Here is a 17368-nt window from a genome sequence, read left to right as displayed (position 1 = left end):
TGCTGAATATAACACACGTGCAGAAAAGGACATAAAATATAAGCATACAGTTAAATAGATGCAGATGGCATGACACTGTAAAATAAATATTTGGTCTTCGATCCTGTATCTGACATACAACTCCTAAAATCTTTAGACTCTCCAAATTGATGTCTTTTTGTATGCTAATAAGTTGACTGATGGCTGGCAGCCTAGGTAGCAGTAGGAAGGGGACTGATCACCTGAAAGACCAAGGCACAATTAGAGAGTTGGGACTATCAGCCCCACCCTTCAACCTTTAGAGAAGGTCTTAGAAGGGTTGACGGCTGGGTTGATCACCAATGGTCAATGGATTAATTGACCATGTCTACATAATGAAACCTCCATAAAAACCCAAAAGAAAAGGGTTTGGAGAGCTTCTGGATAGCTAACCACATGGAGGGTTCCTGGAAGGTGGCATGCCCAGAGAAGGCATGGAAGTTTTGTGCCCCTTCCCATGTGCCTTGCCTTATGCATCTCTTCATCTGTATCCTAATATTCTTTATAACTGGTAAATGTAAGTAAGTGTTTTCCTGAGATCTGTGAGCTGCTCTACCAAATAAATTGAGCCCAAAGAGGAAGGATCCCTAATTTATAACCAGTTAGACAAAAGCATGGGTAGAACAACCAGAGCCTATAGTTGGCAAATGAAGGTGGGAGGTGGAGGGCAGTCTTAGGGGCTGAGCCCTCAACCCGTGGGATCTGATGCTATATCCAGGTAAGTAGTGTCAGAATAGAACTGAATCTATTCTGCAGAATCCATTGCTTGCTTTTTGGTAGGAAGAAATCTCCACACTTTTGATCACAGAAGTCTTTGGTCTTGGCAACTGTGAGAGCAGAGGGAAAACATGGTTTGAATTTGAGTTTTTCCAGTCTCAGAAGATGGACTGAACACTCATATAATCACCTCCTGGGCAAACAACAGCACATTGCAAGTGTCTCAGAAGCCCTGTGTGTCCTGTCTTAATCCTTTCATAATCAAATAAGTAGAGTCCCTGTGGGGCTGTCTCCACTGTCTTTTCTTCCTATTCATTTTCACTCATTGTGTCTTGCCTCCTCATATGTCTGGTTATCTTTGATTGTGTGCTGAATGCTTTGTTAGGAGGATATTTGCAGAAATGATTTGCAGCCTGAAATGTTACCTTCCTTCAAATAACTTTCTGTTTGTTTAGTGACAGGGGCACAATCACAGCTCACTGCAGCTTTGACCTCCTGGGCTCAAACGATCCTTCCACCTCAGCCTTCAGAGTAGCTGGAACTACAGGCATGTGTTACCATGCCCAGCTAATTTTATTTTATTTTTGTATTTTTTATACAGACGAGGTTTTGCCATGTTGCCTAGGCTCAGGGTTACCTTAATACACATACAAGGCTTGTAATATTTTATGTTGGGCTACCACAGGGCTTGACACTGAGCTGTGTCCACATGAAGGAAAGTTACTATGGGGGTCTCTTTACTTCGTGGTCCCAGCCAAAAATGTGTGGGTCAGGAGGCGTGGTATCAGGGTCTCCATTCTTGGTAGGTTCTGGATTCGGACTTTTGTCCCTCTAGCCTCATGGGGCTTCCAAAACTGCAGCCTCTCAGTCACATCTAGATTGACAAACGCTCCCAGGGTAAAAATGGCCATCAGTGCTGGGCTCACAGCTTCGAACTTCTGGGCTCTCCCTGATGTTAGCCTCATAACCCTTCTCTATACAGTTAGTATTTTGAAGAAGTTTTCAGAAAATGTTTTGTTCACTTTTTTCTTTCTACTTTTTAAGTTAACTGGAAAAAAGGTTCAAATTATCTTGTTTACCACCACCAGAAGAGAAAATCCAGGATTTCGATTGTCATTATACTAAACCTATAGGTTATTCTGTGAGAATTACCTGTTTTTACTATTCTGGGTCTCCATCCATGAACATAAAATCACTTTCCATTTATTTAACAATCTGTAATGCTCTTGAGTAAAATGTTCTGGTTATCTCCATAAAGTTCTTGCATATTCTTTTTTTTAAGACAATATTCTCACTCTGTTGCCCAGGCTGAAAGCTCACTGCAGCCTCGAACCCCTAGACTCAAGTGATTTTCCCACCTCAGCCCCGCAAGTAGCTAGGACTAGAGGTATGCACCACCATGACTGGATAACTTGTGTGTGTGTGTGTGTGTGTGTGTGTGTGTGTGTGTGTGTGTGTGTGAAGGACACAGAGACTCGCTCTGTCACCCAGGCTGGAGTGCAGTGGTACAATCATGGCTCACTGCAACCTTCACCTCCCAGGGCTAAGCGATTCTCCCACCTCAGCCTCCCAAGAAGCTGGGACTACAGGTGCATGCCACCATGCCCAGCGAAATTTTTGTATTTGAGTAGAGACAGTGTTTCACTATGTTGCCCAGGTTGGTCTTGAACTTCTGAGCTCAGACAATCCACCCACCTTCACCTCCCAAAGTGCTAGGATTACAGGCATGAGCCACTTTGTCCAGCCAAATTTCTTTCTTTCTTTTTTTTTTTTTTTAATAGAGATGGAGTCTCACCTTGTTGCCCAGGCTGGTCTCAGGCTCCTGGGCTCAAGCAATCTTCCCACCTTGGCCTTCCAAAGTGATAAGATTACAGGCATGAGCCACCACACCCAGCCATTGTACATTTTTATTAGATTTATTTTTTGTCACCACAATAAATGACATTTTAAAAGTATGTTTTATAATCATCTGTAGTTGAATATGAAAATTTGGTGATTTCTGGGTATTCATTTGTATCCGACATCCTTGTTGAGCTCTCTTGTAGGTTCTAAAAAGGTGTCTATAGATTCCCTTTGATTCATTTGTAATCATATCACCTAAGAAAAATGAGAGTTGTATTTTTCCTTTCTAATCCTTATACCTTTGATTTCTTCTTCCTGTCTTGCAGAACTGAATGGGACCTCCAGTACCATGATAAATAGAAACAGTGATGACAGGCTTTCTTGTCTTATTTACGATTTTAAAGGGATGACTCTTAGCATTTCACCACTACATACAATACTGGCTAGATGTTTCTGGTAGACCCACTATATGAAGTTAAGAAATTTCCCTTCTATTCACAGTTTGATAAGAGTTTACGATAAATGACTACTGAATTATAAAATATTATTTTCTTGCACCTGCTGAATAATGATAAAAGTTTTTCTTCTTCAATCTGATAACATGGTGATATTAATAGATGTTCTAATATTTAAACATTTTTATATATCAAGAAATTTCCAACTGTGTCATGAGGCCCTATTTTTAATGCACTGATTTGCTACTATTCATTCAGAAGTTTTGCATCTATGAAGGGTATTGACCTATAATTTTCCTTTCCCCTGTTGTCCTTCTCTGGTTGATATCAAAATTCTACTTGCCTCATAAAATGTGTTGGGAAGTGTTCCCTTTTTTTCTATTCTATTGTTTGTATAAAGAAGAGATCAATCAGTTCTTAAATGTTTAGTAGAAGTTGTCCTCTAAAGCTGGAATAGTTTTTGAGGGTAGGTTTTTAACTATTGATGCCATTTTCCAGGCATCTAAGTCTAGTTAATTATTTCCTTTTCTTTTTTTCTGGATGTTCTATATGATATATTTCTAGAAAATTGTACCTACTGTCAAACACTTCAGATTTACTGGCATAAGGTTGTTCATTTTAAAATCTCTAATGTCTGTAGTTATGCTGATATTCTTCATCATTGCTGATATTCTTTATCAGTGTCTTTTATCTGGTTTTCTTGATCAGTCTTGCCAAGGGTTTGTCTATTTTATTAGTCTAGTCAAAGAGCCACCTTTCTGTTGTATTAGTCTTCCATTGTATCTATGTTTTCCTTCCTTCCTTCCTTCCCTCCTTCTCTCCCTCCTTCGTTCCTTCCTTTCTCCTTCCTTCCTTCCCTCCTTCTCTCCTTCCTTCGTTCCTTCCTTTTTTCCTTTCCTTCTCTCCCTCCTTCCTTCTTTCTTTTTTTTAAGAAGAAGAGAGGGTCTTGCTCTGTCACCTAGCCTAGGGTGCAGTTGGTGCAATCATAGCTCATGGCAGCCTTAAACTCCTGGGTTTAAGCTATTCTTCCACCTCAGCCTCCAGAGCAGCTAGGACTACAGGTGCATGCCATCACACCGGCTAATTGTTTTATTTTCCTGTAGAGACAGGGTCTTGTTATGTTGCCCAGGCTGGTATGTCTGTTTTTTATTTCATTAATTTCTGCTCTTATCTTTACTGTTTCCTTTCTTTAATTAATTAATTGCCTACTATCTGTTCCATGTTTTAAAATCTTCCACATTTTTAAATATGCTCTAAAATTGGTTGATTCAGGATTCTTTATATGACCATTGCATCCACTTTGCTCACTGTGTTGTTCAAATCTACTATATGTTTTATCTGCTCGATCTATCCATAACTGAAACAGAAAATCTCCCTGTATAACCTTGAATTTATCAATTTATCTTTGTAAGCCTATCATATTTTGTTTTATATATTTAGAGGCTATATTATTAGCTCTATGTAATTTTTGAATTGTCACATTATACTGGTAAATTGCTCCTCTTATCAATATATTGTGACTTTCTTTATAATAATGCTTTTCAACTTAAAGTCAGTTGACTGACTTCAGCTTTCTTTTCATTAGTATTAGTGTGGTATATCTTTTTTCAAGCTTTTTCTTTCAAATTTTCTCGGTGTCTTTACACATTTTAGATGTAGCTCAATTTTTAAAAGTCAATCTGACAATCCCTACTGAGTCTAGTAAACTTATGTTTATTGTGATTCTGTCATCTTACGTGTGCTTGTTACAGCTTGTTCTGTGCTTCTCTTTTTGTCTTGATTGAACTTTTACTCTTGTTTTATTCTCTGTTTGGAACTTATAAATTGTATTTCTGGCCTTTGGAGCTTACATTTACAATGTCTACATGTATTCTTAAGAGTTTAAAGTTATTATCTCTGCCCTTCTTGTAGATAATATACAGAATGCTTTAGCTTCAATCTCCAACCACACACACACACACACACACACACACAAACACACACCCCATACAGAGTACTATTTTCTAGTATTTTATTGTTATTTTGTTTTTATGCCCATCTGATTAACATTATTATTATTACTGCTTTATATTATCAATGATCACTTAGATTTTCACACTGTACCAATTTCTTGGAGCATCATTCCTTCACACATTTCACTCCTTCCTTCTCGGTTCACTTTCCTTTTTACATCTTTTAGTAGTTGTTTCAGTAAGAATCTATTAGAAACTTTCTTATTTTCTTGATAGAATATCTATTTATCCTTCACTTTTGAAGGATAGCTTAGCTGGTAGAGAATTCCAGGTAGATAGTTCTTTTTTCTTATCATTTTAAAGACATTTTTTTTTTCAATTACCTTCTGGCTTTCATTGTGCTGTTGAGAAGTAAATGTATTGTCTGTCTTCAGAGTGTCTTTTCCCTTGGTTGTTCTGAAAATGTTTTCTTTGTCTTGGCTGTTTTGACGAGTTATTCCTACTCATGTACACTACGACATGAGCAGGTAAAACTTTAGTTTATTTATAATACTTTTAGGGCTCATTGTGTTTCCTGAATCAGAAAATTAAACATTTTCATCAATTCTAGAATTGATAAAAAGCATATTTTCCTTATCTGAAATATTTATTAGATATATATTAGAATTTCTCTTTATATTCCTCTCTTTATCTCTCTCTTCTGAATTCTAGATAATTTCTTCCAATCTATTTTCCACTTCACCAATTCTCTCTTTGCCTATGTCTAATTTGTTATTTAATCTATCCATTAAGTTTTTTATGTCAGTGATTGGTTTTCATTTCTAGATTTCTACTCTGTTTAAATCTGTCTGGTTCATTTTTTAAAATTTTTGAAATGACTAAATCTGTTATATTATTTTATTTATTTTTCATATGCTTATCATTTAAAGGATAGTCATTTATATATTTATATTTTTATTATAATATTTTATAATATTTATATATACATTCTTCATATGCATATCATTTAAAGTATAGTCACTTATATATTGCCATTTTTAATGATATGTTTATCATTTATATCTTTATCACATAGTTTTAATATTGAAAGTTCTCATGGGAAATGATCTTGCTACTTGTTGACTTTCCTAATCTATCACAACGTGGGTTATATCTTCATTTGTTTTGTAATTTTAGATTATGAGCTCATGTTCATTAGGATTTTAACTATAGGAATCCTGCTGGGCATAGATTGGAGACATATTAATTCAGAGAGGGTTGAGGCTTGTTTTGATCTTGCTTCTGCCAGATATTTCAAGGTTATTACTTGCTCAGCACTAATGTTATTTGACTCTTCAACTTGGGAGTTCCAAGAGCATGCAGGTATTATAAATTCAAACTCTAAACCCGATCCAAGATAGGCCCATGTTTACGAATTTGCAAGGGAGACTATAAATCTTTCTCCCAGTTTCCAAACTGAGACAGACACCATTCTTTGTCACCTCTATAGAAGAATGTATTCTTTCCAAACTACCCTTTTACCAAGTGAATAGCCTTTCAAGGGTTCTGACTTTTTGCTAGGGATAACTCAGATCCAACTCCCTGCCTGGATAATCCCAAGACTTCATCTCCTTTCCTTGTATGGGCTTTAAAACTCTAGGCACTAAGTTGCCAAGACAAGCAACACCCTCACCACAGGGCTATTTATATGCTTACCACTCTGATCCTCAATTCCGCTTCATTTTTGCCCCTTTCATTCTTATAAAATTAGGTCTACATTAAAAATCACCTTTATTACATTTCATCCAGTGTTCCTAGTAGTTTAAGTGGTATGGTTTTCAGGGTATCTAGACTACCAGATTGCTAGAAAGTGAAGTCTCCAAAGTTCTTACCTTTCTGTGCCTTTTCTTTTGATTATATAAGGGAGACAGCTGAATTAGCTACTGCTATTTTTAAACCATTTCTTATAGTTTCTCATTATCGGCGAGGAAGGTAGAACACCGTCAACTGAAGCTTTCTACAAGTAGTCATCATCTTGTATTAGAATGAGAAAGGGTAGATGATAATGGGAAGTAAGAGGTCACTAAAGTTATGAGGGATTATGAAGAGATATTGTATGTAATGAATATCTTGAATCGGAAACCAATAATATCTTGAATTCAAATGCTAGAAAGGCCCCTGTAATCAATATCTATACCGTACAACATAGAAAGTATAAACTCATTATGATTCATCCCCCCAAAAAGGTATAATTTAAACAAATTAAACATAAACACAATGAAGAAATCAAATGGTTTCCAGAAATAGAAAATCTTTTTGGTGCTGTGTCTTACAGATCTACTTTTTTAAGTGAAAAAGAAGGAAGAAGTTATCTTTCAAGAAGGTTCTAAAAGAAGAAAAAAATGCTGACCATCTTGGTAGTTAGAAAACATATTGCTCCAGGCAGGGTAATAAATAGTTTCTAATCAGAAAAACCAAAGAAAAGATTACCATGGAACACTTAACATGACAGAATGGACTCAAGTTGGTAAGAAAGAGGACAAGAATGCTTTAAATAGAATGAAAGCCTTAGTATAAAATTAGATTTTTATGAGGAATATAAAGGGCTTATAGAAATGGACAACATGAATAAGAGACATTCTGAATGTTCAAGAGAGAACAACAGAAACAGAGACCCATTGAAAACAAGCTTGGAAAATTTGGAAATTGAAAGGGTAACATTTGCACATTGTTCTTAAGGACAGAAATGCTCCCAATTTGCCCTGCCTACTGCTTTTCCATTAGGACAGCATCTACCAGCTTCAACAAGGCTGCTACTGCCACTGGGCCAGCAGTACTTTTCCACTTTCTCGGTAGTGGGCCAGGGTTGCTACAGATAATGCAATAGAGAAACCATTATTAAGGCAAGATGACAAAAGATGAGATTCCAATCTCAGAGGTCAAGAACCCAGACCTGAAAAGACAGACACATGACGAGAATTAAGGAGCCCTTCAAAGGCTTTTACAAATGACAAGCTGATATTCTTCTACTTTGGGTATAAAAATGATACGTAGAGATGTCTTGCCTCCCAATCATGGGATGGTGAACTTGAAAAGGACCTTAAGAGGTCCTGTCAACCATTAGCTCTTTTCATTAAAAATACCACTTGTGTTCTAACCACATGACCCTCAGTTCTCCAAATCTGCATATGTGCATATTTTAGACATTGTGTGTGTGTGTGTGTGTGTGTGTGTGTGTGTGTGTGTGTGTGTTTAAAGTGTTTCCTTACCATGGTATTTATTAGACCTCAGCAGTATTACTCATTTTTAACTATATGGAAGCAACTGACCTAAAAGGGACTTGCCACTGATTCAAAAGAATATATTTCTTCCAGTTTTCAGTTTCACAGGAACACGCATATGGAAGCTTGCTTACCTTAGTGAAAGCTCGGTAACATAAGCCACACAGCTCCACCAGGTAGGCCAGAGTGAAGACGGCATTCTGAATTACAAAGCTGAGCAGTTTTGAAAACGGTTCCAACAAACTCTGCAATGAGATTGGGGCCAAATAAAGTCAATTGCTGATTATTTCATTTAAAAAAGTATTAAAATCTTATGATACTTTAACTAATGGAATCACTTTTTCTTTTTAATTGAAAAATCTGTTGCCAGGTGGCTCCTGTAGCAACCCCGTTGGTCTAATAAAAACAGAACTGCACCTTCAGTCGAGGGCTCAAAGAGCAGGATCAAATCATTTCACTGCTCAAAAAGACACTCATTTTTCCATGTGGCATCATTTACAAACCTTCCTAACTTCAACCCTGTCTTCATGTCCACCCTAAGCAATCAAGAGTGTGGGGTTGGCAGTAGGATCTTCCACTTTATTTTCAGCACATTTAAGTGTTTATGAGTTCATCATATTCAGATCTGGAAGCCTGTCTTCTGGGTTAAGCAGCGCAAACCACCCTTGCATGTAAGTACCAAAGTACTATAGCTTATATAAAATTCATCACAACCCAGCCTCCTGCCAGTGTTTATCAGGAAGGCATAGTCTGTTTTGGTTTCTCCCCCTGAATCTTACCCATAAAGGATCAGTTTTAGTTCCATATGTTTTCTTAAGTTATTTAGAAACATTTGTTGAGTACCTACTGAGTGTCAGACTGAGTTAGATGGATGATTTCATATAGTTTATCTTATTCAAATTTTTCTTTTTTTTTTTTTTTTTTTTTTTGAGGCGGAGTCTTGCTCTGTCGCCCAGGCTGGAGTGCAGTGGCTGGATCTCAGCTCACTGCAAGCTCCGCCTCCCGGGTTCCCGCCATTCTCCTGCCTCAGCCTCCCGAGTAGCTGGGACTACAGGCGCCCGCCACCTCGCCCGGCTAGCTTTTTGTATTTTTAGTAGAGACGGGGTTTCACTGTGTTCGCCAAGATGGTCTCGATCTCCTGACCTTGTGATCCGCCCGTCTCGGCCTCCCAAAGTTCTGGGATTACAGGCTTGAGCCACCGCACCCGGCTCAAATTTTTCATAACTATCCTGGGAGACAGTGTGTTACAATATAGGTAACGACACAAGCACTAAATTCTGACACAAGGGTTTTCACAGTCTAGCTCACTGTGACCTTGAATAAGTGATTTAATCTCTCTGGAACTTGGTTTTCTCTTCTGTAAAAGGGGAATAATAACGGCTTCCACCTCATTAGGGTGCAAGTTATGAGAATTAAAAGAGATAACATATGTAAAGCACTTGGCACCAGTAAGCTCTCCATCGTTGTTAGCTATGGTCTTCATTATTAACCTTCTGAAGCTTTAGTATCCATTCCTATTCTGCAGCTTAGGCAGTTAAGTAGACAAGTAATTTGCCTAAGGCCATGAAGGTATCAGGTGGAATTCAAAGCCAAGTTCCAGGGCAATTTTCCAGAGGTAGAATTTCTCTGCAGAGAAGATAAGATTTTAACTGGACTCCAAAACACTTGCATGCCATGATTTCCACTACTTCTCAATCTCTATAGTGCTCGCTGTCTGGTTTTCAAAAGAAATACATGTTCAGTGTCAAACTCAAGATATGTAGGAAAGGACACATGAGGAAGTAAAAGTCATCCGTAGTCCCACCACCTCATGATTACATTTTGAACATAGTGGAAATATTACACATGTAAAATCTTGTATTTTTTTTTTATTATACTTTAAGTTCTAGGGTACATGTGCACAACGTGCAGGTTTGTTACACATGCATACATGTGCCATGTTGGTGTGCTGCACCCATTAACTCGTCATTTACATTGGGTATATCTCCTAATGTTATCCCTCCCCCATTCCCCCTCCCCACAATAGGACCCGGTGTGTGATGCTCCTCTTCCTGTGTCCAAGTGATCTCATTATTCAATTCCCACCTATGAGTGAGAACATGTGGTATTTGGTTTTCTGTTCTTGCGATAGTTTGCCGAGAATGATGGTTTCCAGTTGCATCCATGTCCCTACAAAGGACACGAACTCACCCTTTTTTTTTTTTTTTTTTTGAGACGGAGTCTCGCTCTGTTGCCCAGGCTGAAGTGCAGTGGCCAGATCTCAGCTCACTGCAAGCTCCGCCCCCCGGGTTTACGCCATTCTCCTGCCTCAGCCTCCCGAGTAGCTGGGACTACAGGCGCCCGCCACCTCGCCTGGCTAGTTTTTTGTATGTTTTAGTAGAGACGGGGTTTCACTGTGTTCGCCAGGATGGTCTCGATCTCCTGACCTCGTGATCCGCCCGTCTCGGCCTCCCAAAGTGCTGGGATTACAGGCTTGAGCCACCGCGCCCGGCCGAACTCACCCTTTTTTATGGCTGCATAGTATTCCATGATGTATATGTGCCACATTTTCTTAATCCAGTCTGTCACTGATGGACATTTGGGTTGATTCCAAGTCTTTGCTATTGTGAATAGTGCCACAATAAACATACGTGTGCATGTGTCTTTATAGCAGCATGACTTATAATCCTTTGGGTATATCCCCAGTAATGGGATGGCTTGTATTTTGTTTTTTATTAACTTAATATAACATCAGAAATTCCCAGTGCCATTTAATTCTTCAAAATCACCAATTTTAATGGTCACAAAGTCACATTTTACTATAAATAACACCGCAATAAAAATATTTTACATGAAATTAGCATTTGCATTTTCTTCCTTGAATAGATTCCCAGAAAAAAATGACTAAATCAAAGGATATAAGCATATTTGAGGTTCTTTTTTCTTACTGATACGAAAATGAATGCACTCTGTGTTAGTTGACCCTAAAGATAGGAATTCTGTTTTTTACTTATTTGTATTCCCCACAGAAATCCATGTGGTGCTTTCCATATAGAAAATCTTAAAGAAACTCACAGAAATAGTACTAATGATTCATTATTCTTTGCTCCATATAAATGCTGTTGCCTTGAGGTTGGGTGCAGTGGCTCATGCCTGTAATCCCAGCACTTTGGGAGGCCGAGATGGGTGGATCACTTGAGGTCAGGAGTTCGAGACCAGCCTGGCCAATATGATGAAACTCCATTTCTACTAAAAATACAAAAATTAGCCAGGCGTAGTGGCACATGCCTGTAGTCCCAGCTACTTGGAAGGCTGAGGCAGGGAGAATTGCTTGAACCTGGGAGCCAGAGGCTGCAGTGAGCCAAGCTGGCATCACTGCACTCCAGCATGGGCGACAGAACGAGACTCTGTCTCAAATATATATAGATAGATAGATAGACAGATAGATAGATAGATAGATAGATGTGTGTGTGTGTGTGTGTGTGTGTGTGTGTGTGTGTATACTATTGTCTTGAAACATTGACAATAGATGAATGGAATGGGAATGTCTCATGTTGCACATAATGTATCCTTATTGGTCAAAAAGAGAAGCCTGAATTCAAGCCTATAAGGAAACTTGCTCTTATATCTAGAAGAGCAGCACAGTGATGGGGCAATACGGACCCAAAGGACCTATGTTCAAGTCTCAAATCTTCTACTAACCAGCCATGTGATCCTGGCCAAGACACTTCAACTCTCTGAACCTGTTTCCTCATCTGTAAACGAGCGGATTGAACCCAATGATCTCTTTGTAACTTTCTAGCATAAACCATGAGTCTATGAAAGCACAGTCAACTTAAATAGTTGCAGAATACATACATTGTTGGTATATTAAATAGTAATTACAAGCTATAGCAATGCAAACTATTGTACCACGGCATCGAATGCAGCCAGAAAATATAGCTTGGAATAAAAAGGTGAATGAGACATGGTGCAGAACTTCTTGAAGCTTGTGGTCTCATTGGGACCACTTCAGGGCAATGTAAGTGCTACTATAGAGAGCTCTATCAAATACTGTGGGAGCTGATACAGGAGAAAGTTGCTACAGATAATATGAACATGTATTTTCATTAAATGGGACCTTGAAGAATGAGAAGGAGTTCATCACACTAATAAGGGCATAAAGCATTTCAGGCAAAGGAAACGGCCTAAGCAAAGGCAAGGAAATATGAAATTAAGTAAGATTACATATCTGAAGCATTAAGCACAATGTCTGCCATATGATAACAAACAGTGTTTGTTGTTTCGATGATGATGATGATAACGCTGATTCTGAAAGTGCACAGGAGGAATGGATGAAAGAGACATGGAGCCAAAGATTAAATTGGAAAGGTGGGCTGGAGAGTCATGAAATAACATCTTAGATACCACATTAAGGAATCTGGACATCATCCTGAAAGAAATGAGAAGTTATCAGATATTTTAAAGCAAGGAACCAACACAATAAGATCCTGTTTAGAAGGATCGCCTGGTTAGTAGTATGGGGGATGGATTGGTGGCCATGGCACAGGGCTAGCAGGACCAATTATAAACCATGACATTGTGATGTATTAGATAGAGCTCTTTATACAAGGCACTGACCTAGCGTGAAGAGAGAGAAGGAGGCTGAAAGGGAAGCATTTGGTGTGCAATAACTGTGTCTTCAGTATTGCTACAAGCTTATCTCATAAGGTTAAAAAATAACTGACTAACCAATTAGTTATGTTTTTCTGAAACATACATACCCTTGTAGCATTGGTAGAAGGGATCTTCAAGAGGCAAATCATAATTCTCAAACTGGAATCTAAAGAACACTGTGAATAAACATGAAAAAAGTAAAAATCAGTTTCTACCTTAATATACCTTTTGCTTCAAATATGTCCTGAAAACATTTATTTTAGCAGAAGGAAAAATCTGAAATATGACTGCCTCTCTACAGTTTCCCATGCCATAATATCCTTTTTGAAAGAAAAATCATTCTCAGGTTAAAACAATTTTAATTAAACAATTATACAATGCTAAACAATTAAATAACTAAACACAGCTCCTAAACTATTTTTCAAAGATATAGCCCTAAAAATTAATGAGATAGGTGAATAGAGAGATGGGTGGAAGGATGGACGGATGAATGGAAGGATGGATGGATGAATGGATGGATGGACAATGAACAGAAATTTGTTGGGTAGATATTAAATGTATCTAACTCTAAAGAGATACACCAATATGCGAAAGGCCATTTTAGGGGGGGGAAAAACCTACTTAGATCTATTTTAAAAAACCATGAATCCACATAAGAACCAGTTTCATCTGCCCTTTCTCTGCTATGAAGAAACAAGATAAAAACCTGAGAAAATGCAGTAAAACTTCTACAAGAGAAAATCATACCTTACCTATCCATTCGAGTTCTATATTGACAAGATTCCACATCAAAATGTACTTTTTAAATTAAGTTTACTAGGATGAGGGGAAACATTACAGAGAGAATAAACAATGATATGGTAAACAGATCACAATGCAGGCTGTAGTTAAATTTCTGCAGCTGTGTACATACATTAACTTCGTCAAGACAGTACAAAATAAGCCAGGAGTTTTCCAAGTGGAATCCTGGAACCAGCAGCTAGAAATGTGCCAGAATGCAAATCCTCAAGCCCCACCCCTACTGAATCAGAAACTCCCACATCAGGCCCAGTAAGTTGTGTTTTAGCAAGTCCTTCAGGGACACTGATGCACACTGACGTTCGAGATCTGCTTCTATAAACTGATGAAAACAAACTATAGACGGTTTCAGTGGTTTATTATTTTCCCCAGAGATTAAAAACAAAGGCAGAAGATGATCAGGGGCAGTGCCCAGATCTGCCCTAGTTGGGGAAATTCTTACACAGATTGTGAAAGTATTTCACCAGTGCCTTCGAAGGGAACCTCTGGTTCTATTTAATCTGCTCGACACTCATCGGAGTTGATGTGACATTTACATTACTTTAAACCAGAGGCTGAAAACTGGCTGCTCATCAGGCCCCCATAGTGATTTAAAAACCAGAAAATGTCATCTTGGGAATAAAAGGGAAGACAGACAACCTGAGGCCTGTGCTCCCACAGAACAACAACTGGCAGGCGTGAGTAGCCGCTGACCTTGTAGAAGGACTGGCACATTCCAGTTCCTAAGGGCCTCAATTCTCCTTATTATCTTTTCTCCCTCATTAACCCTGTAGGCAGGGTCCCTATGGGCAGGCTGATTGTCATGAATTAGGCATGCCACTTGTTTACAGCTGGCAACACTTGCCACTCTTCTGTGCTCAAGTTAAATCTTCCGACAGTCACATCAGCACACAGGCATTTAAATTTGCCATACCTCGGCCGGGCGTGGTAGCTCACGCCTGTAATCCCAGCACTTTGGGAGGCTGAGGAGGGCGGATCATGAGGTCAGGAGATGGAGACCACCCTGGCTAACATGGTGAAACTCCGTCTACTAAAAATACAAAAGAAGTAGCCAGGCGTGGTGGCAGGCGCCTGTAGTCCTAGCTACTTGGGAGGCTGAGGCAGGAGAACGGCATGAACCTGGGAGGCAGACCTTGCAGTGAGCCGAGATTGCACCACTGCAATCCAGCCTGGGTGACAGAGCGAGACTCCGTCTCAAAAAAAAAAAAAAAAAAAAAGGCCGGGCGCGGTGGCTCAAGCCTGTAATCCCAGCACTTTGGGAGGCCGAGACGGGCGGATCACGAGGTCAGGAGATCGAGACCATCCTGGCTAACACGGTGAAACCCCGTCTCTACTAAAAATACAAAAAAACTAGCCGGGCGAGGTGGCGGGCGCCTGTAGTCCCAGCTACTCCAGAGGCTGAGACAGGAGAATGGCGTAAACCCGGGAGGCGGAGCTTGCAGTGAGCTGAGATCTGGCCACTGCACTCCAGTCCAGGCCACAGAGCGAGACTCCGCCTCAAAAAAAAAAAAAAAAAAAAATTGCCATACCTCATCCCATCCCTTCTCTGAGCGTGTGTGGCTCTTTAGCAGTGAAGCCCTGATTGGTTCTCGGGTCCTAGGAGGCTCCATGTGCTTAAAATTTGTGCACTCAATTTCCTGTGTGTTGATGTACAGTAGCTATACACATACACAGTTTCAAAGTACTAACCCTTCTTGCTTGGATTTATTCAGCTACTCCAGATCTGTGGGCAAACAAGGATCACAGAATGTAAGAGGTGGTAAAGATCCCTCCTCTGTACTCCTGCTTCTCACAGTAACTCCAAACTCACAGCAGCACACGCTGAGCTAAGGGTCCCTGCATTATCCCTTGCAGACCTATTAGTAGTATCTCCCTATTTGGAAAAATGTATTATCACAGGTGGCTGATCTTTGTCAAGTATCTTATGTATACATAGTACTCATTTCAGAAGTGGAGCTACTAATACGTAACCTGATCCTTTTGTTTTTCTGTCTACGGGAAATGCACTTTATTTTTATTTTATTTTATATTTTTGAGACAAGATCTCACTCTGTTGCCCAGGCTGGAGTGCCGTGGCACAAATATGGCTCATTACAACCTCAACTTCCCGGGCTCAAGCAATCTTCCCACCTCAGCCTCCCAAGTAGCTGGGACAACAGGTACACGCCATCATGCCTGGCTAATTTTTAAAATATTTTCTATTTGTTTATTTATTTTTGAGACACAGTCTCTCTCTGTCGTCCAGGCTAGAGTGCAGTGGTGCAATTATGGCTGACTGCAGCCTCAGCCTCCTGGGCTCAAACAATGAGCCCACTTCAGCCTCCCAAGTAGCTGGGACTACAGGTGCACGCCACCATGCCCAGCTAATTTTTTTTAAGAGACAGAGTTGCACTATATTGCCTAGCCTATGTTTTTTTTTTAAATCTTTCATAGAGACGAGGTCTTGCCATGTTCCCCAGACTGGTCTCAAACTCCTGGGTTCAAGCAATCCTCCTACCTCTGCCTCTCAAAGTGTTAGGATTACAGGCATGAGCCACTATGCCCTGCCTGATTCATTTTGTTGCCAGTTAAATGCTTCTGTAATCTGCATAGAGAAAGCACAAAAAACCTCATGGAGCAGGTCAGGTTCAAAGCCAGCAACGCCACTGCCAGCCACCACCCTGCCCCCTACTCTAGAGACATGAATGTCCTCAACTCCCCCCTGCTGTAGAAGGGCAAGAAGAGTCTGTTAGTGAAATGAGCACTGGAGTAAGTCAGAAAACCTCAGTTCTAATCCTCACATTGCCACCACTGCATTGTTTCCAGAAGCTACACCACCTCTCTGAATTTGCAGAATTCATTTAGAAAACAGGGGCATTGGAAAGGATGATCTTTATAGATTTCTTCCAGCTTTAACAGTATTGGCTTCTTATTTGCATTTACTGAGCTCAAGTTGTCAATGATCCTTGGGCCACCAGATTTCCAGGTAGGTAATTGTGTGTGTGTATATTCTTGGGAGATGGTATGGTGTAGGGTGTAACAGTCAAGCAGAAATATCGTCATTCACAAACACAGCAATCATTTCCCTTTAGATCATTCTCTAAAATGGAAACTTTATGTTGTAAGTCTGGGCTGCTTTTGGACAAAACTATTTATTTACTTATTTAATATCTACCAGAGAAAAATTGCCAGATAAACACAATCTACTCATGTCTTCCTGGCTGTTTTTTTTTTTTTTTTTTTCCCAAATCAACTGGAAACATGCATATTCATAATCAGTGAGCAAAATGCTCGCTCCACATTCCTGTCATTCTCTAAGAGAAGACAGAACAACCCAAATAAGCCTCCTCACTCCGTGGCTGATGGAGTTTCCTCATTGTCCTTTGCCATACATTAAATCACCCAAGACTGCTGCTTGTAAACAAATGGTCTGAAAATGGTAAGAAATTAATTGACAATGAAATCTTCGGCTCAGCTTACCTTCAGAGGTAAAACACAAGGCAGCTTGGCAAAAAATGTCTGAAACTGGTTGCTGATTGTGGTCCACAGGCTACTAGGAGAATCCATAGGCAAAGCTTCCATGAAGGTTGCAATGTTTTCCAAACAGCGTATCATAGCACCCCCTGCTGGTAAATTCTTTTTGTTATTTAGACCCTAAAAACACAAAAGCATAGGCAATCAACTGCTGAAAGAGCACGGGAATGCATAGCGC

General features: G+C 39.6%; 1 protein-coding gene across 3 annotated transcripts in view; it reads right to left on the bottom strand.

The window, feature by feature from the left end:
- The window catches only part of UNC79 (unc-79 homolog, NALCN channel complex subunit), a 366916-nt gene that overhangs the window by 37143 nt on the left and 312405 nt on the right, over positions 1 to 17368 (bottom strand). For all 3 annotated transcript variants that reach the window (XM_010384517.2, XM_030930113.1, XM_030930114.1), the window contains 3 exons: positions 17137 to 17310; positions 12987 to 13055; positions 8379 to 8489 (listed from right to left, as the gene is read on the bottom strand). In XM_010384517.2, coding sequence (XP_010382819.1) covers positions 8379 to 8489; positions 12987 to 13055; positions 17137 to 17310 — 354 coding nt within the window. The remainder of the gene's footprint in view (positions 1 to 8378; positions 8490 to 12986; positions 13056 to 17136; positions 17311 to 17368) is intronic.

Source organism: Rhinopithecus roxellana, chromosome 5 (assembly GCF_007565055.1).
Source record: "Rhinopithecus roxellana isolate Shanxi Qingling chromosome 5, ASM756505v1, whole genome shotgun sequence".
In the NCBI taxonomy this organism is placed as follows: Eukaryota; Metazoa; Chordata; class Mammalia; order Primates; family Cercopithecidae; genus Rhinopithecus; species Rhinopithecus roxellana.
Note: the sequence above shows the minus strand (reverse complement) of the source record. Positions and strands in the feature narration are given on the sequence as shown.